Source organism: Myotis davidii, unplaced genomic scaffold (genome assembly GCF_000327345.1).
Source record: "Myotis davidii unplaced genomic scaffold, ASM32734v1 scaffold299, whole genome shotgun sequence".
Classification (NCBI taxonomy): Eukaryota; Metazoa; Chordata; class Mammalia; order Chiroptera; family Vespertilionidae; genus Myotis; species Myotis davidii.
In genome coordinates this window covers 2731612-2752613 of record NW_006293088.1, presented here as the reverse complement: position 1 = coordinate 2752613, position 21002 = coordinate 2731612, and the positions used below count along the sequence as shown (strand labels likewise).

Below are 21002 nucleotides of genomic sequence, written 5' to 3'. Positions count from 1 at the left end.
GCCAGGGAACCTTTTAGCTCTGCCCTCACCTGCTTTTCCTGGAGAGAAGACCCAGGTACTAGGGCAGCTCCTCTGACCTCCGCCCCTCCCCCCACCCCCACCAGGCCCATGTCTAGGTCCGATGGCACCAGGGAGAGTGTGTGTGAGGCTGGGGATATCGGGATCCGAATCTATATGAAATACCGGTATCTGAGCCCTACTGGGCATTTCAGTGCGTGGCATACGTGAGCTGTGTCACTACCAAGTGCCGAAGCTTTTTTTTTACCAAATGCCAAAGCTTTGACATGTGTGGACGAAAAGGGACCACGTGCTAACCCGACTAACTCAGGAAAGGCCTGCGTGGCGGCCTTGCAAACGCAAGAGACCTCAAGTAACCACAGAGGATGGTCTGAAATTAAAGCCTTTAATTAACAAGCAGTGTCTACAGTGGGTAGACATGTCCTAGGCCAGTGTCTTCCCTGATAACATACCTGTGGATGTCAGGGCAGCTTGTAGCTTCCCTTTTTCCGGCCCCCTCCAGAGCACAGCCCTGGCCACAGATTCCCTCCTTGTTCTTGTCATTGTGTTAATTGTTGACTGTTAACTATCTGATGCCCACCTGTGTACAAGAAGCATGTGTCTATCATTTCACTTTTTATCCAATCCCAGAGGTTTCCCTGATTTGCTTTCTCCCGCCTCCCTCATCGATCACCAATGGATTTCATGTAACCCACGTACGTCTTCTCCTTTGATGGTGACGCATAAAACAAGATGAAAAACTGCCATTTTCCCGAGCACTACCTCAGTACCTTGGGGTTCCGCATCCTGACAGTTGTCAACAGTTTGGCTCAAATAAGCTGACAAAAATTCTTTACAGGTTTGAATGTTTGTTGTTGTTGTTTTTTACATTAACACATTAACACAAAAGAATTCTAACAGGTAGACCCTATTAGCACCATTTTATTTCAGCACAGAGAGGTTAAGGTACTTGCTCAAGATCACACAGTTCGGAAAAAGTAGAGCCAAAATTTGAACCCAGGTCATGTGTCTCCAGAGTTTATGACTGACCCTCCACTCTTCACTGAAGCTTGTTAGCTTTTTTAATTTAATTAATATATTTTTAATGATTTCAGAGAGGGAGTGGGAGAGATAGAAACATCAGTGATGAAAGAGAATCATTGATGGGCTGTCTTCTGCACAACCCCACTGGGGGTTGAGCCCACAGCCTGGGCATGTGCCCTTGACCGGAATCGAACCTGGGACCCTTCAGTCCACACTGCGCCAAACCAGCCAGGGCAAAAATATGCTTTTTATTGATTTTTAAAAAATGTATGTTTTTAAAAAAATATTTTTATTGATTTCAGAGAGGAAGGAAAAGGGAGAGAGAGAGATAGAAACATCAATGATGAGAGAGAATCATTGATTGGCCACCTTCTGCACGCCCCCCACTGGGGATCAAGCCCGCAACCCGGGCATGTGCCCTTGACTAGAATCAAATCCAGGACCCTTCAGGCCGTAGGCCGAAGCTCTATCCACTGATCCAAACGGGCTAGGGCTATTGACTTTTTAGAGGGAGAGGGAGAGAGAGAGAAACACCAGTCAGCTGTCTCCTGCATGCCCTCTACTGGGGATCAAGGCGGAAACTGGGGCACGTGCCTCAACCTGGAATCCCCTGATGACCCCTCAGTGCATGGGACAACATTTGACCAACTGAGCCACACGGGCCAGGGCTGCAGAGGACTAGAGCCACGGCCAAGGATTCAAATCCCAGCCATGCTGCTTCCAAGCTGGGTGACCTTGGGCCTGTTGCTTGGCCTCTTTGAACCTGCCTGTCCCCCTTGGTACCCACCTTGCAGGATTTTTCTGGGGATGAGCAGCGTGCTTGGCACACTCTGGGCTCTCAATGAATGGGGCTGCTATAATTATTCCGCACAGGGTGGGGGCGGGGCGCAGGGCCCTCAGCCAGGCCTATATTTAGCCTGGAAAGGGTGGGGGGTCCTAGGAGACAAAGGGTTGCCGCCAGTCCCAGGCCTAGGGGGCAGAGCCGAGGAAAGTGGGCAGCCTGCGTCCTCTCCTCCCGGCCCTCCTCTTCCATAGGGTCACCTTGGCTGCAAGGCTTCCTCAGCCTGGGCGTGTCCAGTCCCCAGCTGGTACTCTGTCCTCTGCACGACCCTCATCCCCCAACTGCAGTCTGGGGAGGGGGCTGCTGGGCCTGGGGGTTGGGGGTGGCAAGTATTCGGCCCCATTGGCCACGTGGAGAGCTGACTCCTCTTCCAGCCAGGGCTGCCGGCGGCCCAGCTCACTCCAGCCCGGCCCAGGATGGGGGGCTTCACTGGGGTCCCCACACCAAGGTGAGCCTGACCCTGCAGGTGGGAGTTGAGGAAGGGTTGGGGCTGGTCCGGCTCCTCCCCCAAACCTCGGGCTGATGAGTGTCGGTGCTGCAAATAGCCCAGTGGAATCCGTGAGTCACCTCAGCTGGAAATACCACGCCCACTCTCCCTCTCCCTCCCCTCCTCCTGCTAGCAGCTCCAGCTGCAGGGGGCCAGCGCTTGGCAGCGATTTCAGTATCACCTGGTAGGGTGTGGGGTGAGTATGGGGGCAGGGGGTCTCTCTAGAGAGCACCCAGACTCCTCAACTAGCCAACACCCCAGTCAGGTTTCAGCTCTGTGACCCTGGGCCAATCACTCAGCCTCTCTGATCCTCAATGGCCATCTGGTACGAGATAGGCTTCAAGAAGGCAGGGACCCGTGCAGCTGACCGGCCTTTGGTGTTCCTGCACCTGGGACTGTGCCTGGCCTGGCAGCAGGTGCTGGCTGGCGGTTGGAAGGGAAGGCACTGCAAGGCTCTTCACAGAAATAATTCCACGTCCGGCCCGGGTGGGTCTGGAAGCCGAGGGAGGAGGCCGAAGGACACCCACATTTCTGTAAGGTCTTGAGCTTTGCGTGAGCTACTACCCCCACCCCAACATTTCAAGGAAGGCATGTCTGTTTCTCCTGGGGTTTTCCCACCCCAGCTGCCTCCAAACCCACCCCAAATGTGAGAACTTCAGGCAGGTGGTCTCCAGAAGTCTGGGATTCTGTCGTTTATTGTGTGCGCAGGGTACAATGCCAGGACCCTCCCATGCCCTTCTCCCCCCCCCCGAACTGTCCCCTAAGGACCCCAGAATGGCAGGCGAGAGGCCACCTACCCTGTGACGCACCCTCCCCTTACCCCTGGTTTTGTATGTGGAAACAGAGCCAGGATCACAGCGGGCAGCTGAGGCTCCCCAAGATGAAGGCTTCCTGAGCCCTTCCCTGGCCTGGGGAGCAGGAGGGAACTGGCTGGGGGCTTTCTCCAGCAGAAAGATGTGGGGACAGAGGCAGAGGGGGAACTACTTCCCGGTACCCAGAGGGGGGCGCTTTGAGAGGAGCCTCAGATTTCCTGGATTTATGTTCGTGAGCAGGTTGGGCAGCCACCTGCTCAGAGACTCAGCTTCCCCCTGGTGAATATGGAGATTGGATCTGACTTTAGAGTGTTCTGAATCTGGACTCAACCAATGGTAATGCTTAGGATTCGAGGGACAGCAGGTGTGTGTCCCCGAGCGTATACACACGCCAAACCTATAGATTCATAGATCGAAGAGGGGGAAGGACTGGCCGTGGCGAAGGTTGGCCAGACACTGGTCTGACCTTGAGACCCAAAGCCCCACCCACGGTCTCTCTCCCACATGGGTTCGGTGATCCCTCTGCATGGAGGCAGCCCCAGGAGCCGCGGCCTGAGGGCAGGGGGGGACCAGCCGCACCCCTGGTCTGGCCTGGCCTGGCCTGGCCTGGGGACATGAGCAGGTAACAGATGGCAGGAGTTTCACACCGTTTGTCACGAACCAGCTGTATTGGAAAAACCCCATCTGTATACAAATGCCACGTGGCCCTGCCCTGGCACAGCTGGCTGGCTGGGCGCTCCAGGTGGGCAGGCAGCTGGTTTGGGGCTTAGAGAGTGGAAAGGGGAGGTTTCCATCATGGCTGTCTCCTGGCCTCCCTGTGCCCCCGGGGACCTGCCTCTCCTGCTCCTCTTGCCAAGGGGGCCCCAGTGCCCTTCCCCGCCCCTGCCTGGCAGAGCCTCCGTAGGGCAGCGGAGCTACTGTCCGTCTGTCCTGCAGATTATTTGCCCAGAGACCCTGCCTCTCCGCAGCTTCCTTCCCACGTGGGCTCTCTGGATCTCCCTTCCCCACCCCGATCCCTGTGTTCTGCACTAAGTGAGAGGCCACATCTGGAAGGCAAGGGGGCCCCTGTCCTGTCCTGGGCAGAGCAGAAGGCCTCCGTTTTGGGGTGGGGGTGACCCACCTGGGGTCTTGGGGGTGGGACCCGGGCTGAGATGTCCTGGCAGCTGTTATGAGGGTTTTTTTGCTGGACATGCTCCGTGTGCGGGTGTCGCCGCGCCCGGATGGTGAGGCTGCCGTCCTCCCTCAGGGCCGAGGTCACGGAAGTGGGGTCCACGTCCTCGGGCAGCTGGCATTTGTGAGCGAAGGTGTTCATGACCGTGCCGTCCGCTGCCAGCTGCGGGGGAGAGCTGGGTCAGGGCCGGCTGCCCTGCCCCCTGTCCGGCTCATGTCAAGCCCCAGCCCCTTCTCCCCTGTCCAAGTCCAGCGGCCCCTCCCGCTGAGGGGTCTGCTCTCAGGCTGGTGCCCAGGATGATGGTGGCCACAGGCCCAGGGTTATGCAGGGCCAGGTGCACAGGTGCTGAGGGTTCCAATGGGCAGGCAGGGGGCTTGGTGGCAGCCAGGGGTTCTTGGGCACCGAGGAGAAGGCGGCACAGGGCTGAGTCGGGCCCTCTGGACACCCAGACCCACTGGGTCTCCACGGTCAGGGCTGGGCCGGTGGCCCTTCCCCCACGGCTTGGTCAGCACATAGTGTCCAGAGGAGCCTGGTGTGGCTGAGTCACTGGCGGGAGTGGCAGGGCTGGCACATGCTGCCCACTGGTCCTGGTGCCCACAGTCCTTGGCTTCCCTGACAGGGTGCCCAGGCACCTAGCATCCTGCACTCAGGGAGGGAGCTGGGCCCTAGGGGCTCTGGCAGAGCTGTGGGCAGCCCCTCTCCTTGATGGGGCACCTGTGGCTGTGGCCCACTGTGGGCAGCGTCCAGGTTCAGCTGGCGGCACACCCTCCTCCGACGGCTAGTGACCCAGTGACCCTGAGAGCCGTGGGTAGAGGGAGTGTGGGGTTTGGAGTGTGGAATCCTGAATGGCAGGGACTCTAATTCAGGGGTCCCAGGTTGGAGGCTGGGCCTCTGGAGCCAGGAGGGAAGAGGGCTTGAGGGGTGTCGTGTGGGGGAACTCTTCCCGCAGCTGTCCAGGTGAGTCCCCAACGCACCTGTCCTCACTCAGCTGTCCTCACTCAACCACCATCTCCCTCTCTCATATCACAGCTCAGGTGCCCCCTGCCTGCATCCCTGCCCCCTCCCATTCCCCTGGGGCCCTCTCAGCTGCCCAGCTCTTGGAAAACGGATCTCGGGGCAGAGAGAGGCATAACGGGGATCCTGCGGCCCACGAGCTACAAGAGCAGGGTCTCCCATGTGCCCTGGGGACTTGGGGGGACATGGGCTAGAGTCTGGGGTCCCAGGATGAGACATGGGAGTAGGGACGCTGGGCAGAGGGTGCAGGGGCAGAGCCTGGGGTCCGGGCGGGCGGGCAGCTCACCTTCTCAGCGCGCACCTCGATGTGGTTGTTGGATGTGGTGACGATGATGTCCTCAGGGGAGAAGTCGCTCACGTCCACTGCAAACTCATAGGCATCGCCGAGTGTCTTGATGTTGCCCGGCCCCCCAGTGCGGGCTGTGGGGAGGGCTGCCGTGAGCCGAGCACAGAGCAGGCTTGCACCCAGAACTCGGGCTTCTGGCTCCTTCTCCTGGGGAGAGGGGAGGCCCCCCAGGCCTGACTTCCCTTTCAGCTATTGCTCCTAACCTCCCTGCCCACCCTCCTCACCTCTTGCAGCCTGCCTTCTCCATGGGGGGGCTGGAGCCTCGCCAGGCACAGGTGTGTGTGTGTGAGTGTGTGTGTGTGTGTGTGTGTGTGTGTGTAGCAACCTGCCCCACACCCAGAGTAGGGGATGTGTCCCCACCTCAACCTCATGCAGCCCCTCAGAGCTCCAGCTCCCTGCGTGGCCATCAACACCATAGCTGACCCCGGGCCACACCTGTTCCTTGAAGGCCTGCCTATTCTCACGGCCACATCTGTCTCTGTGGCCACATCTGTACCGGTGGCCACGTGCAGCTGCAGCCACAGCCACATCCAGAGGTGCCCGGAGCCGGTGTCCCCCTCGGGTGTCCCCCATCCCGCAGAGCCCCGAGCACTTGCCTGGGAAGGTCAGGGGCTCGGAGCGGGGCCGCATGAAGCTGCCAAAGTCCTCGGAAAACATGCTCAAGGCCTTCTCCATGGGCGGGTCCTGGGCTGGGAGGGCTCGGGCGGCTGAGGAGGCCGAGGCCGAGGAGGAGGAAGAGGAGGAGTGGAAGCTTCTCTCGGCTCTGAAGCTGGAGGAGGTCCGGTGGCTCATCCACAGCGGGCAGCCGGCCCCGGCCAGGCGGCAGGGTGGACACAGGGGTGTGGGCAGCGGGCTCCGGGGGAGTGTGCTGGGCCCGGCTGCTGGCGCTTTATAAGGCCCGGCCGCCCGGGCGTAGGGCCAGCCCCTTGTCTACCGGCTAAATTTAGGCCTCGCCGTGGCCCAGAGGGGCTGGAAATCTTCTCCAGTGAGACGGTCCTGCTGACAGTCCAACGCACGCAGGCCCGTGAGGCTGAGCTCATAGCCTGGCATTCCAGGCCGATAACTCCAGCCCGGGGGCCGCACGGCAGCGGGGAGGGCGCCAGAGCTGTCCCCTCGCCACTCAGACCCGCGCCCAGGACCTGTGTGTGTGTGTGTGTGTGTTGGGGGGGGTCCGTTTCTCTTCCCCATCAGCCAGGGGCTCTTAAGGGCTCTGCCTCCCCTGTTAGAGGGCATACTCCTGTGGCCTGGCTTTTCTATGCCCTGTCCCCTCTCCCCCGAAGTCCCAGCCGTGGTAAGAGGGGATCTGAGTGGTAAGGGGTCAGGGACCAGGAGATGCCTGGCCAGGAGGTCGGGGTGGGTGCAGGACCCCCACCTGCTGGGCCCCTGTGTGAAGTGAGGGGCTCCTTCCCTCGGGGCAGACACTGTTTACAGACGTCTCTTAGGGATGGAGGTTGGGGGGTGAGAATGTGCAGCTGTGCCCCTGCCAGCTCCCACTGGGACCCAGACTCCATGCTTGCTCCCTCCCCCCCCCCCCCCCCCCCCCGCACACTCTGGAACATTTTGGGGGCCCCAAGAGGGGGAAGCTAGCAGCCTGAGGCAGGGCTGGGGGTGGGCCCCACGCAGGGAATTTGGTAATTGTCCCTAAAGATCTGGAGGTTGTATTTCTGGGAACTGCTTGACCTCCGGCTTGAGGAGCCCTGGGATGCAGCGGGCAGAAGTTTGGGAGGCAGAGAATTACGGAGACAGTCCTTCTAGCTCTGGCTTCAGGGCCTGTGGGCTCCTGGGGAGGAGCTTCCAGGATGGTCCATTTGCTCCCCACACAGCTCTGAAAGGAGGCGTCACCCCCATTTTATAGAAGGGAGACAGCCGCGCAGGGCGGGCGGTTTGCACAGGGCGAGCGGCACAGCTGGATTCGAACCCGGACATTTCTGATCCGAAGCCTCCTAGGAGGCCGGGTGACCTGAACACACATGTGCGGAGATGGGCTGGCCCGGAAGCCCCCGAGAAGCCCCTGTGTGCTCCCCACAGCTCAGCAGAGCCAGGACTGACCTGGGAGGCGGGGTAAGGGGGCGCCAGGGAAAGGCCATTCTGAGAAGAGAGTGGGCCCTTCGCATCTGCCCAGGCTGCAGTGTGGGGCCTCCGCTCTCCTCTCCAAGTCCTGCCTTCCCCCACCACCGAGGCCTCTCTGATTGCTGTAGTCCACACCAGGGGCCCCTGCCCCGATGCCCACAGTGCCGCCTGTCTGCCCACCCAGCTCCTGGCAGTGTAACCTGGTTGTCCTGGGTCTATGAGACTGACAGCTCCTCCAAGGCACGGTTCAGTGTGTCCCCGTGAGAGTGGGACTTCCTGAAGGTGGGCGCTGCTTCTCTTTTCTCTGGCTCCCACAGAACGTCATTCTTGGGGCTCCATCTATAGGGGTGGTCCCTGAAGGGGGGCCAAGGCAGTGGCTGGGGAAAGAGGGTCCTTCACTCCAGGGGAGATTCCTGCCTGGAACTCCTGCCCCTGACACCCATCCTGGCCCAGGGGGCTGCCAGGAAGTCGCCAGCACCGAGGCAAGATGGGAAGAGGGTGGGGGAGGGGTGGGGGGGCCCATAAGCCTGCCGCCCGCCAGGGAAACAGGAGCCAGTGGCTAAATGCAGACACACTGTCATGGTGCTCCTCCACTGGCTTCCGCCGCCAGGAGGGACCCTGAAGGTCATCGGGGCCATCGCCCTGTCTCGGCCTGCCTCTCCCTTCAGATCACAGGGATAGAAGGAGCTTCAGAGATGGTCAAATGCCCTGAATCCCCAAACCTGCCAGGGCATCCAATCACCTGAGGGAATTTTGACAAACCCAGAGCCTTAACCTGCACCCCAAGATTCTAATTTGGGGCTCTGGGAAGGGACCAGGAATCTGGTCCCATCAGCTCTCCACACAGCCAGCCCACAGGCCAGTGCTTGGAAACCACCCAGCACTCAGTAGGTTTATTGAACACCTACTATGTGCCAGGCACTGTTCCCGGCTCTGGGGGACTGGTGTGAATGAGCCTGTTCTCCCTCCACTGCTGCTGGGGCTCGATGAAGAAGGGGGAGAAGTGGAGGGGCTGGCATGTGGGTGTACAGAGCTTTGGGAGGGACCTGCCTCAGCCACCACACCCCCCCGCCGCCCTCTTCCCAGCTTCCTGGTGCTCGCAGGGCCAGGGGGTGAGGTGTGGACATGCCGGGCCTGCAGGCTGGCTGACCCTGGCTGTGCGATTGTAGCCAGCGGCTGCTGGAGGCCAGAGGTGGGTCTGGGATGTCGATGGGGCAGCCAGTCGACAGGGTGGGGTGGCCAAGGTGAAGGTGGGCCCATGCAGAGCAGCAAGCCCCTCCCCACCTCCTACACACAGCACACACAGGCCCCTATTTTGGATTGACTTGACCTGGCCTCTAGGGGAGGGGGTAGCTCAGGCTCCCAGGACTTTAAGGAGTCATTGAAGGGCCATCATGATTTTCGGGGGGCGGGGGTTACTTGGGGGAGGGAGGGCCGTGGTCCCAGATCTCTTGCCTAAATCTCCCAAAAGTGGCAACAGACAAAAATCCTCTGCTCTCTGCCCAGACCCTGCCCTGGTTGATTCAGTCACTGGAGCTTGAGGAGCTCCGGGTAGGGGAAAAGGCACACAGACTACGTCTGGGTTCAGCCTCTGCTGTGTGACTTTAGGTGAGTGACTGCACCTCTCTGATCCTCCATTTGTCATCTGCAAAATGGTGGTGCTGTCCCGGACTCACAGGGTGCTGGGAGAATGAACTGAGTTGTAGACTTAAGGGCCTGGCACGTAGGCAGGGTGTAACGTGCTTATTTCCTCACCATGCCCCCCATGCCCTGGCTCCTACCCTCTGTTTGGGGTGCGACAAAGTCTGGGCATTTACCCAGAAGCCTTGTGGTTTGAGAGGCCGTTTTCTGAGACTGGAGGGGCTGGACACCAGGATCAAGTCTAAGTTCGTCCCCAGGCCCTGGCCACTGGGATTCGCTACCCACTGCTCCAGCTGGGGGCCTCCGCCCAGCTCTGAGCGAGGTGGGCTGTCAGGGCAGGACAGCGGGGTGCTGTGCAGGCTCTGGAGACAGGCAAACCTGGGGAGGACGTGGGGGGGGGGGCGTCCTAGCTCTGCTCTTGGCCTCTATGACCTTGACAAGCAGCTGCCTCTTTGAGACTCCATTTCTTTAAATGGGAATAATGCCGCCCCCCTGGTTGGGTCCCAGGGGCACTCACTGATTGGGGGGAAGGTTGTTGGCACACAGCAAGTGGGCAGCAACGACAGTGCCCTCGCCTTTGCCCCAGCCCTTCCTCCTCCTCTGCTGGCTCCCTCCCCTCTCCTTTCTCTGCTCTTTCAGATCCCTTCCAGACCAGCTCTGAGAGTCCAGGGCCCGACCCTCGGCCCACAGATGACCCCTCACCGTCCCCCTGTGTGTGTGGGGTCCGCACCAAAGCCCCAGATCCCCTGCCTGCAGCACGGCTTCGTGGCTACGCTAGGTTGAGGGGAGTCCTGCTCCCCGCTCCCTTTGGCTGCTCTGGGCTGCACGGCCCAGCGGGCCTGGGCAGTTCTGGTCGGTTTGTCAAGGACATTCTTCACAGCCACAGTCAAGCCCGGCCTGCGGGGTGCGGGGAGGAGGGGGGCAGGTGCTGATTGGTGGAGCACACACCTGTGCAGGTTCACCTGCGCTGCAGGCAAAGGAGTCTGTTAGAGGGCCGTCCGGGGCCACAGCAGGGCGGACGGACACAGGTGAGGGGCCGCTGGGTGCAGAGCTGGGGATGGACTCAGAGAGGGTTGGCCAGGTCTCGGTCAAGCTGGGCAGGAGCAGAAGGGCGGGGGGCAGGGAGCCAGCATCTCATTTCGGCCTCTCCTTCTGGGCCTGGGGTTTTGCTGCCTCTGTGGCCTGAGCTGAAGCGGAGGGGGCTCGGGGATGGGTTCGGGGAGTCAGAGCCGCCGGTGGAGACACAGACAAGTGTCAGGGAGGGTGGGAGCGGTGACCACGGGAGGGGGAAGGGGCTCTGAGGCTCGCAGACCTGCTTTGGCCAATCCGCTGCTGGACGCGAAGGGCACAGACAGGAACCCCACCTCACACTCTACACGCACATGCACGCCCTCGCTGACACCCCAGGGCCCGCTAGACTTAGGTCCCCCAGTAGCTTTACACACACGCACACACCCCGGGGAATGCCACCTTTCCTTTTGACCTGGGAAGTAGCAATATTGGAAGGGCCAGGGGGCAGGGCGCAGGCATTGGGGCAGCTCCCCGAGGGTCCCCCAGCCTGTCGGCTGCCTCAGGGACGCCATGGAGGAGCTGGTGGGGCTGCGAGAGGGCTCCTCGGGGAACCCCGTGACTCTTCAGGAGCTGTGGGGCCCGTGTCCCCGCATCCGCCGACGCATCAGAGGTGAGAGCTGGGTCCCTTCCCCTCCCCGTCAGAGACCCCTCAGGACCTCACCCCCTTCCCAGGCTGCACCTCCCACCCCCTGAAAGCCCACCAGCTGCCCTCTCCCTTTATCTGCCCAACATCACTGCCCAGCATCTCCTGGTAGCAGGGAGGGAAGGGATCTGTCTGTCCATCAGTCTGTGGGACAGACGTGCTCGACGCCTGCCCTCTGCCTTTTGGGGTTGCAGCCCCGATGCCCGATCACTGTGCCCGGGGCCTTGCTAAGGGCCCAGGGGGTGCTCTCTGGCCCAACACCAGCCCCGCAGGTCCTGGGACAACACAGGAGTGTTGCTAGACCCTAGTGCTGCCTAAGCTACGGACCCTGTGGTGATTAGAGAGAGCGGTAGCTCCCAGCACTCCTCCTCACCCCTGAACCTTGATCGTCCTCCCATAAGTACCCCAGTGTGGGGCAGGGGTGGGGGCAGGCCCAGCAGAGGCCCCCTGCGCTGCCACCATCACCACCACAAATCCTGCTCTGCCCCCACGTGAGGCGACCCTGGACTGGACCGCCTCCCCAGCCCAGAGCAAGAGCAGGCTTCAGGGAAGGGCTGTCCATGCCCGCCCAGATCTGGGCTGTGACCCCGTGCCCCTGTGCCCCTGTGCCAGGCGGCTTGGAGTGGTTGAAGCAGAAGCTGTTCCGTGTGGGTGAGGACTGGTACTTCCTGGCCACCCTCGGGGTGCTCATGGCCCTGATCAGCTACACCATGAGCTTCACCGTGGGGCGAGTGGTCCGAGGTAAGCGCCCCCTCCCCGCCCCCCGGGGCACACATGCCCGCTCTGGACCCAGGGCTCTCAGGAGGCCAGGTGTGCCACCAGGTGCAGCAGGAGTGGGAGGGGTCGGGGGGGGGGGCCTGGTCTGGTCCTGGCATTGCTCGTTTTGTTGTTGTTGTTAATTCTCACCCGAGGATATTTTTCCATTGATTTTTACAGAAGGTGGAAAGGAGGGAGGAGCCGGGAGAGAGTGGGGGGTGGGGGGGATGGGGAGTGGATGCAGAGGGAGAGAGAGAAACATCAATGTGAGAGAGACACATTGATTGGTTGTCTCCCACATGTGCCCCGACCAAGGCTGGGGATTGAACCTGCAGCCCAGTTATGTGCCCTTGACCGGGAATTGAACTCGAGACCCTTTGGTCTGAGGGCCAACGCTCTAAGCATGTTATTTTTTAAATATTCTTATTTAAATTGATGCATAGAACCATAATTTCAACATTTTCATCTCCTGTGAGAAATACAATAGCTACAAGTTCAGCTATTTGGAACCATTTTTTAAAAATATTTTTTATTGATTTCAGAGAGGAAGGCAGAGGGAGAGAGAGAAACATCAATGTGAGAGAGACACATTGATTGGTTGTCTCCCACATGTGCCCCGACCAAGGCTGGGGATTGAACCTGCAGCCCAGTTATGTGCCCTTGACCGGGAATTGAACTCGAGACCCTTTGGTCTGAGGGCCAACGCTCTAACCACTGAGAACACAGGCCAGGGCCTGGCGTTGCTCTTGGCTTGCTGTGTGACCCTGGACAAGCTCCTGCCTGTCTCTGAGCCTCCGTCCCCTCATCTGCACAGCGAGTGAGAGAGCCCTGAACGTTCCCAAGAGCCCTTCCATCTGAGTCCTAGTTCCCCTGGTCCTGCTGTGTGGCTCCCTCTCCTCCCTCCCTCCTTGCTCTCAACTCAGTCGCTGGGGGAGGGCACTTGCTTAGACACCATGGGTCAGCAGGCTCTCTCCACCCTGAGGGCTCCCTGGAAGAGGGGGCGGGGCAGGAAGAGGGTAACACCTTCTCGGGGAGACTTGCTCCGGTGCCATCATGAGCCCCTGCCCGGCACCAGACACCCATTGTCTGAGGAGCTTCACACTCTGCCTCACTTCTCACAGTGACCCTGTGAGGGAGGTGCCATCACTAGCCCATTGGACAGACAGGAAAACAGAGGCTGTGAGAGGCGGAGTCACTGGCCCAAGGCCCCTCAGCTAGGGAGTGGCAAACCTGGGTCGGGATCCAGGGTCCTGCTCCTGCTCCTCTGGGGGAGCTGCTGCTCCCTGGCGGCCTGGGCCTCCCCTCTCCAGGCCTGTGTCTCCCGGTCAGTAGGGGGCACCCGAGGGCCCGGAGCCTGTGGGTGCTCCCTGATCCCTGGCTGTCCCCAGCACACAAGTGGCTGTACCGGGAGATTGGAGACAGCCACCTGCTCCGGTATCTCTCCTGGACTGTGTACCCCATGGCCTTGGTCTCCTTCTCCTCCGGCTTCTCACAGAGCATCACGCCTTTCTCAGGAGGTGAGCCCCCACGGGTTCATGTCCTCAGGCTTCTGATGGGTGGAGGCAGGAGGCAGTACCCCTACTTCATAGCCGGAGAAATCAGGCTCAGAGGAGTCGTGTCACTTGCCCCAAGTCACACAGCACGAAGACCAGACCTTGACTCCTGGGTCGCTGATGGCTCTGGCCCCTTTCTGAGAGCATTTCTGGGTGGTGATGGGGAGAACTGGTGGCAGGTTCTCCTTCAGGGCCGATGCCCAGAGTATTCCCCCAGGCCTCTCAGCTCTGCCTCCAGCTCCCAGCCAGCAGATGGGAACTCCAGGGGTGCATGCAGGGTGGCCTGGTTCCCCCCACTTCCCCCGAGTCTGCCACAGCCACCAGCCAGGCCCAGCTGGAAGGACATGGGCTATTCCCCTCTCCTTTCTGACCCTCGGCCTCCTCCTCTGAAAAATGGGTTGAGGAAACCTACTCCTGGGGTTTTAAAGGACCTGACAGAGGGTGGTGCGAAACACTGTGCAGGGTCAGGTGCGAAGAGGTTAACCCCAAGGTTGTCCCTCCCGCTGCCAAGGATCTGGAATCCCGGAGCTGAAGACCATCTTGTCCGGGGTGGTCTTGGAGGACTACCTGGACATCAAGAACTTCGGGGCCAAGGTGGTGGGCCTCACCTGCACCCTGGCCTCCGGCAGCACCATCTTCCTGGGCAAAGTGGTACGAGCAAGCGAGAGAGCACCCCCCCCCCACTCCCTGCTCCCCCAGGCCTGCCTTTTCCTACCACCCACCCCCGCGGGGCAATGCCCGCCTTCCGGGGCTCAGCCTTGGGGAGGCCGGGTCCCCAGAGTGTGACAAGAGGCTGGGAGATGGAAGAGGTGGGTGTGGGGGGGCAACCGTGCTGTGTCTGGAGGAGGTTCCCTCTGTCCCCCAACCCTGGGCCCTAGGAGGGAGCAGCAAGGGCCCGGCTCCCCTCCAGGTCCCTTCTCCCCTCAGGGCCCCTTCGTGCACCTCAGTGTGATGATCGCTGCCTACCTGGGCCGCGTGCGCACCAAGACCATTGGGGAGTCCGAGGTAAGGGGCTGGGGGAGGGCCCCCCTTAGAGGGAACGAGAGGGAGGGGGCTGACTCTGAGCCCAGGACTCGGATCCCCCAGAACAAGAGCAAACAAAACGAAATGCTGGTGGCGGCAGCGGCGGTGGGCGTGGCCACAGTCTTCGCAGCGCCCTTCAGCGGTGAGACCCCGCCTTGGCCCCTCCCCTGGCACCCTGGGGCTCCCCACAGCACCCCCCCACCCGTCTCCTGGAGGGGCCCGGAGGAGGGATGAGGACTAATTTTGGTCTTGGTTCCTACAGCAGTCTTGCCCGCTCAGGGTAGGGGTGAGTGAGTGGGGGTCAGGCGCCTCGGGGTTACCTTAGACAGGCGTGGGTGTGAGAGCAGCTCTCTGGGTGGCCCTGGCCCAGCAATTCACCTCCCGGAGCCTCACTCCCTCCTCTGTGCGATGGGATCATAGCAGTCCCACCCACAGGGAGGAGGTGGCATGTTCCCTGGAGGAGGGGTGCCTGCCCGGCCCTCCCCTCATCTGGGCTCAGAGCCAGGGAGAAGGGGGGCCCTGTCCGCAGGCCAGGAGGGCAGGACCGAGGAGTCAGGGTGCCGGGCTCTGCCTGAGCTCAGCGCCGCCCCCAGGCGTCCTGTTCAGCATCGAGGTCATGTCCTCCCACTTCTCCGTCTGGGATTACTGGAGGGGCTTCTTCGCCGCCACTTGCGGGGCCTTCATGTTCCGCCTCCTGGCCGTCTTCAACAGCGAGCAGGGTGAGTCCAGGGCTCACCCACACCTCCCCCCCTCCCCATTCTCCCCTCTCCCCATTCCCCCCTCCTTCACATTCTCCCCTCTCCCCGTTCTCCCCTCTTCCCTCTCCCTCCTCTTTCATCCCCAGCTGCTTCTAGGCGGGAGGAGGGAGCTGACCTGTATTGGGCGGGAAGGATGGGGCCCTGAGGGTAGAAGGGACAGAGCTGGGCCGGGAGCAGGGGCCAGGGCTGGGGTGTGAGTGTGACGCCCCCGCCCCTCCCCGCAGAGACCATCACCTCCCTCTTCAAGACCAGCTTCCGGGTGGACGTCCCCTTCGACCTGCCGGAGATCTTCTTTTTTGTGGCGCTGGGGTGAGCGGTGCCTCGGGTCCCTGCAGCCCCACACGGGCTGGGCTGCCCGTGGCCCTGGGGGCTGCTCTGGACTCACCCCACCTCCCCGCAGGGCCATCTGTGGCCTCCTGAGCTGCGCGTACCTCTTCTGTCAGCGAAATTTCCTCATCTTCGTCAAGACGAATCCGCTCACCTCCAAACTACTGGCTACCAGGTGGGCTCTGGGCCTCGGCTGGGCCTCTCAGGGAGACCCCCCCGCCAGGGACTCAGCCTCCTGAGCCCACAACTCCTACTGACTGCACCCCATCTTCCTACTGAGCTTCCCAAACCTCCCTAGCCCCCAACCCACTTAAGGAGCCCCATTCCCTCATAACACCCCTCTCAGGTCCCCACAGTCGCTGTTCCCCTGCTCACTGGGCTAGCAACCCTCCATGTAACCCCCACCCTCCGGAGTCCTCACTCCTTCACTGAACCCCACTCCCCCACGGAGCCCTAAGCCTGTTACGGAGCCCCCTCTCCTCCCCAAACTTGGCTGCCCCTGGCATTGGCACCTCAAAGTCAACCCCTACCTGCTCTTGATTGGTCATGCACAACCCCCCTCCCCCTCCCCCACCACCGGGCCTTGCTGGGCTCTGTCCTGGTCCCAGCAGGCCTCTGTCCCAAACTCTCCCATCAGCCCTGCCCCTTGTCACACAGCCACTGGGGGACGGACCCTCCTCCTGTTCCTGCCCCAGTGTCAGACCCCAGGGTGGTGGGGCCATGAGGTGGGGGCGAAGGGATGAGTGGCCCTGGAGCTCCCCCCCTGCACCCCCACAGCAAGCCCCTGTACTCCGCCCTGGCCGCCCTGGTTCTCGCCTCCATCACCTACCCCCCTGGCGTGGGCCGCTTCATGGCTTCTCGGGTAAGGGGCCCAGAGCTGGGGCAGTGGGAGTGGGGGCCCCAGTTTGTTTCCACTTAGTTCCTGTCATCTCCCTCAATCCCCACGAAGGGGAGGTTCTGAGCAGCTCCCAAGTCCCCTACACTGGGAAGGGGGGAGAGGGTGGGAGGCCAGGTCAGGCAGTGGGGGGTGGGGGGACAGCTGCCCGGAGGGGTGGCAGGGGGCCCTCAGGCAGATTTCTGAGCCCCCCGCCCCCCGGCTCCAGCTGTCCATGAAGCAGCACCTGGACACACTGTTTGACAACAACTCGTGGGCACTGATCACCCGGAACTCGTCCCCGCCTTGGCCCGCCGAGCCCGACCCCCAGAACCTGTGGTTCGAGTGGTACCACCCGCAGTTCACCATCTTTGGGACCCTTGCCTTCTTCCTGGTGATGAAGGTGGGCGCCCCGGGGCCCCCAGGCGTGTGCCTACAGCCGAGACCCGCCATGGGCGGGGGGTGTCTCCCCCAGCATGCAGCACAGCACCTGGGCCTTCCGCCCACGCTCCCTGGCCTGACCTTCCCCGCTGTGTGTCCGGGCCTAGTCGCTCTGGCTCTCTGAGCCTTGGTTTCCCTATCTTTAAAATGGGAGAGTTATGGCGCCTCCTCAAAGGTAAGGTTGAGAGGGAAGGACAGAGAGCCCCTGGCACACACACAGTAGGCACTTTGTCAGCGTCAGGCTCCTCCTGCTGGCCAACGCCTTCTCTGGCACCAGACCCCGGCAATGAGCCTGAGCACCCTCGTTCTCCCTGGGACACGCCCTGCCCCCCGTCCTGCCCCTCCCTGCCCACTATGACCCAGCTCCCTCGAGCCTCTGCTCCTCTGGGCTCCCCACCCGCAGTTCTGGATGCTGATCGTGGCCACCACCATCCCCATGCCCGCTGGCTACTTTATGCCCATATTCATCTTCGGTGAGTCTGGGATCCTGAGGGTCTTAGAGGTTCAGGGTGTGGGGCAGGCATGGCTCCTGGGCCGCCCCTCCCTCCCCTGCATGGTACTGAGGTCGTCCCCAAGGATGGAGGGCTGAGGGGCCAGGTCAGCCCTGCTCACCCGAAGTCTGTGGCTAGGAGCTGCCATTGGGCGCCTCATAGGGGAGGCCCTCTCTGTTGCCTTCCCTGAGGGCATCGTGGCCGGAGGGGTCACCAACCCCATCATGCCCGGGGGGTATGCCCTGGCAGGTAAGTGGGCCTGGGCACCTCTGGGTGGGCTGGACCTGGAGGATCAGCTAGCGGTTCTGCAGGACATAGGGGGTCACAGAGCCCCTCAATGAGCCCCCACCCTTCCCTGAGCCACATTACTCTCTCCAGCGCCTGTCTTGTCCCTGATCTCTCATCCCCGTCCTCACTGCTCTCCCCCTCACCGAGCCCAGGCTTTGGGGGCTCCAACGGTGGCCAGCGTGTGGCCTCTGGACAAGTCCCACCCGGCCCCTGGCCACAGCCTCCCCAGCCCCGCCCTCTGCGGGAAGCTGGCCCCTGGCCTGAGCTGCCTGCCCTGGCTCTGCCCCCTGCAGGGGCTGCGGCCTTCTCAGGGGCCGTGACCCACACCGTCTCCACGGCGCTGCTGGCCTTCGAGCTGACCGGCCAGATCGTGCACGCGCTGCCCGTGCTGATGGCGGTGCTGGCGGCCAACGCCATTGCCCAGAGCTGCCAGCCCTCCTTCTACGACGGCACCATCATTGTCAAGAAGCTGCCATATCTCCCGTGGATCCGGGGCCGAAAAATCAGGTGAGTGGCGCCTGCCTCAGGCTGGCTGAGAGGGGTGGGGGTGTCCCGGTGGGCTGAGGTGCAGCTCCCTGCAATACCTCACTGCAGCTGACCTTGGACATGGGTGGTGTGGGAGGGGCTGCTCTCTGGTCTCCGCTCTCCCCAGCTCCCTGCGTGACCTTGGGCAAGTCCTCGGCCTCCTGGGCCTCCATGTCTTACTCGTCATTAGTCCGTCTTCACAACAGGACAGATACCGCCCAGGTGTTGGGAACGGGCTCAGGGAGGTGCCATGTCTTGCTCCAGGTCACAGAGTCAGCAGCAGGGCTGGGAGGCCCCTGCGCTCCCCACGGTGCTCTGTGGAAGTGGCACAAACAGGCTTGGAGGTCCTCACTCCACCAGGCAGGACCAGAGCAGCCTCTGTCCCCAGAGAGGCAGGACTACGAGGCTGAGAGTGCCGGGTCCGGGCCCAGCTCCAAATGCATGCCAGCCGCCACCTTGTTCTAAGCCTCAGTTCCCCCATCTGTAAAATGGGGGTGTTTTCAAACTTTAAAGCCCGCCCTTTTTTTGCCATCAAACTTTTCTTCAAATGACATTCTCTAAGGAAGGCTTCCCAATGAAAGAGCCTGAAGCTGGCCTGCGGGGAGCTAGGGGCTGGGGGGAGGGGGTGAGGCTGAGAATTCAGAGCCAGACCATAGGTGAGTGGTCCCCAGGTGCCCTCGACCTCGGGGCTCCCGGAGTTGCTCATTCCGGGAACCTCTCAGTCTGTGCCCACGCTGGAGAAGCAGCAACTCCCTCTGGGGTACCCTGCCTCATGCCCTCACCCCAGGCCTGACGGGAGCACCCCTCTGCCTGCAGCTCTCACCGCGTCATCGTGGAGCACTTTATGAACTGCAGCATCACCACGCTGGCCAAGGACATGCCCCTGGAGGAGGTGGTCAAGGTCATAACCTCCACGGACAAGGCTGAGTACCCCCTGGAAGAGAGCACAGGTGCTCAGCAGGAGCCGGGGGGAGTGGAGGGGGGGGCCTTCCCTCCACCTCCTCTTGGTGGCGCAGGCCCAGGAGAGGGGCAGCAGGGCACTGGCCCTACATCTGGATCCGGGCTCCGTCACTGGGTGCCTTGGGGGAATCACTTCATCTCCCCGAGCCTGATTCCTCCTCTTTGATAAGACGGAGACTGACCGGCCTGCTTGGGGTGGCTTCTGTGCTGCCACGGGAGATGAGAGGGCGCTTGCGAAGCTCTCCAGGGCAGACCTGGGGGTTCTAGAGGCCAGGCCTGGTGTGCGGGGCGTGGGGGTAGGGTGATGGGGCGCTACCAGGGTCTCAAAGGGTTCCTTCATCCGCCTCCCCTTCCAACATTGCCCCGCTGAGTCCCCGCCACAATCCCTGATAGCATCTTTGTAAAGAAGGATGAATGGGGCCTTGTTAGAAGACACAGAAGCGGAGTCTTGGGGAAGCATCTGGCTAGAGCAGCGCTCTCCACTGGCAAGTACAGTGCGAGTGGGAAAGGAAAGTCGGGGGGCGTACAGCCATGTCCACTCAGGCCACTGTCACCTTTATGTCCCCTCTGTGCGCATGAGACAGGGTGCACCCCTGGCAAGCGTGGCACAGCTGGGTTTTGGTCCCCGCTTGTCCTTTGTGCAGGTACCTCATGGAGTGAGCAACCTGCACAACCATACGGGCCCTAACTGCCCCCACAGGCACCCTAAGAGGCCTGGGCCACTTGTGAGCCGCAGCGTCGGGGCAAACCACGCTACGACCTGCGGTGTCCCCACCCAAATTGGGGCAGCCCTTACATCATCCCACAGAACACGCCCACGGTCCCCCTTGAACATGTTCGCAGAGGAGACCCCCTCCAAGAGGCCTCCCCTCCTGGGACAAAGACAGAACTGGCCCCCAGACAAAGTCCACGCCACCCTCAGAGCCACAGGGGGCAAAAAGCTCCCAACCCGCAGCCCTGGGCCGTGGGACCCTACTGATCACTCAAGAAATAGCTTTAAGTGTTTGTTTCTAAAGGTCTAATTGTAAAGTTTTTACTTTACTGGATAAGAAGCAAAACTATCAGGCTGTTGCCTCAAAACCGAGTACCTGCAAAGTCCAGTGATAGCCTGGATTGAGGCTTGCCCAGCCCCTGGCACACAGTAGGACCTCAGAACATGGTGGGCTCCCGGGTCCCTATGGCACAGGTGTCCCAAAGCTACTCCTGGGGGACCTCAGGGTGAGCAGACTCCCTCCTGGCCCCCAGCAGCCTTAGCCTCCTTTGGCTACCACACCTCCATGTCAGAAGCTGAGTGACCTTGGGTAAGACAATTAGCCTCTCTGTGCTGCTAAGCCTCAGTTTCCTCGTCTATAAAATGGGTGACAATAGTTCCTGACCCACAGGCTGCTGTACGTTCCTGAGAGACACAAGAACACCTAGCACAGTTATTGGCACATAGTAGGTGCCGAGGAAATACAAATCCCTTCCTCATAATTCAGCTTTCTCCCTCTCCCTCTCCACTTGTCCAGAGTCCCAGATCCTGGTGGGCACCGTGCGAAGGGCCCACTTGCTGCAGGCCCTCCAGGCTGAGCCACCTTCCTGGGCTCCAGGACAAGTGGTACTCACATGGGGTGTTGGGGGAGTTGGGGAGTCAGCAGGGTGGGAGTGGAGGGGACAGCTGATCTGTGGGAGAGGAGGATTGAACGGGGCAGCCTCGGGGAGAGGGAGGCCGGCCCAGGCTCCCAAAACCCTTTCCTGTCCCCAGCACTATCTCCAGGACATCTTGGCTGGGGGCTGCCCCATGGAGCCAGTGACCCTGCAGCTGTCTCCAGAGACCTCCCTGCATGAGGTAATGGGGAGGACTCAGGCACGGGCACAAGGACCCTGGGG

At 61.5% G+C, this 21002-nt stretch overlaps 2 protein-coding genes across 5 annotated transcripts in view; one reads left to right on the top strand and one right to left on the bottom strand.

Annotated features, from left to right (window-relative positions):
* Positions 1 to 3035: 3035 nt before the first annotated feature.
* On the bottom strand, positions 3036 to 10250 carry HSPB7 (heat shock protein family B (small) member 7). Of its 2 annotated transcripts, none has more exons than XM_015565860.1 (4): positions 10076 to 10250; positions 6309 to 6711; positions 5653 to 5798; positions 3036 to 4514 (listed from the first exon to the last, which is right to left on the bottom strand). In XM_015565860.1, the coding sequence occupies exons 2-4, from the start codon at positions 6502 to 6504 to the stop codon at positions 4119 to 4121; spliced, it is 738 nt and encodes a 245-aa protein (XP_015421346.1). In that variant the 5' UTR covers positions 6505 to 6711; positions 10076 to 10250; the 3' UTR covers positions 3036 to 4118. The 2 variants fall into 2 exon arrangements, with proteins under 2 accessions (XP_015421346.1, XP_015421347.1); XM_015565861.1 differs by having other exon boundaries at positions 5653 to 5786; positions 10076 to 10248.
* Positions 10251 to 10372: 122 nt separating this feature from the next.
* The window catches only part of LOC102756771 (chloride channel protein ClC-Ka), a 12634-nt gene continuing 2004 nt past the window's right edge, over positions 10373 to 21002 (top strand). Inside the window, exons 1-18 of one of the 3 annotated variants that reach the window (XM_006766684.2) lie at positions 10373 to 10451; positions 10998 to 11104; positions 11750 to 11878; positions 13282 to 13410; positions 13958 to 14097; positions 14374 to 14451; positions 14533 to 14611; positions 15063 to 15188; positions 15452 to 15536; positions 15628 to 15729; positions 16332 to 16416; positions 16658 to 16831; positions 17273 to 17342; positions 17499 to 17609; positions 17942 to 18155; positions 18990 to 19123; positions 20642 to 20730; positions 20878 to 20961. In XM_006766684.2, the coding sequence (XP_006766747.1) occupies positions 11005 to 11104; positions 11750 to 11878; positions 13282 to 13410; positions 13958 to 14097; positions 14374 to 14451; positions 14533 to 14611; positions 15063 to 15188; positions 15452 to 15536; positions 15628 to 15729; positions 16332 to 16416; positions 16658 to 16831; positions 17273 to 17342; positions 17499 to 17609; positions 17942 to 18155; positions 18990 to 19123; positions 20642 to 20730; positions 20878 to 20961 (1929 nt within the window). In that variant the 5' untranslated portion in view covers positions 10373 to 10451; positions 10998 to 11004. The remainder of the gene's footprint in view (positions 10452 to 10997; positions 11105 to 11749; positions 11879 to 13281; positions 13411 to 13957; positions 14098 to 14373; positions 14452 to 14532; positions 14612 to 15062; positions 15189 to 15451; positions 15537 to 15627; positions 15730 to 16331; positions 16417 to 16657; positions 16832 to 17272; positions 17343 to 17498; positions 17610 to 17941; positions 18156 to 18989; positions 19124 to 20641; positions 20731 to 20877; positions 20962 to 21002) is intronic. The other 2 variants (XM_006766686.2, XM_015565859.1) reach the window with 2 other exon arrangements.

What these genes read in the sequence shown, in the direction of transcription:
- HSPB7 (XM_015565860.1), bottom strand. Translation starts at nt 6,504, where the DNA reads ATGAGCCACCGGACCTCCTCCAGCTTCAGAGCCGAGAGAAGCTTCCAC. An exon ending in CGAGCCCCTGACCTTCCCAG is followed by an intron (nt 5,799 to 6,308) that starts GCAAGTGCTCGG and finishes GGCTCACGGCAG; the next exon opens with CCCTCCCCACAGCCCGCACT. An exon ending in TCGAGGTGCGCGCTGAGAAG is followed by an intron (nt 4,515 to 5,652) that starts GTGAGCTGCCCG and finishes TCTCCCCCGCAG; the next exon opens with CTGGCAGCGGACGGCACGGT.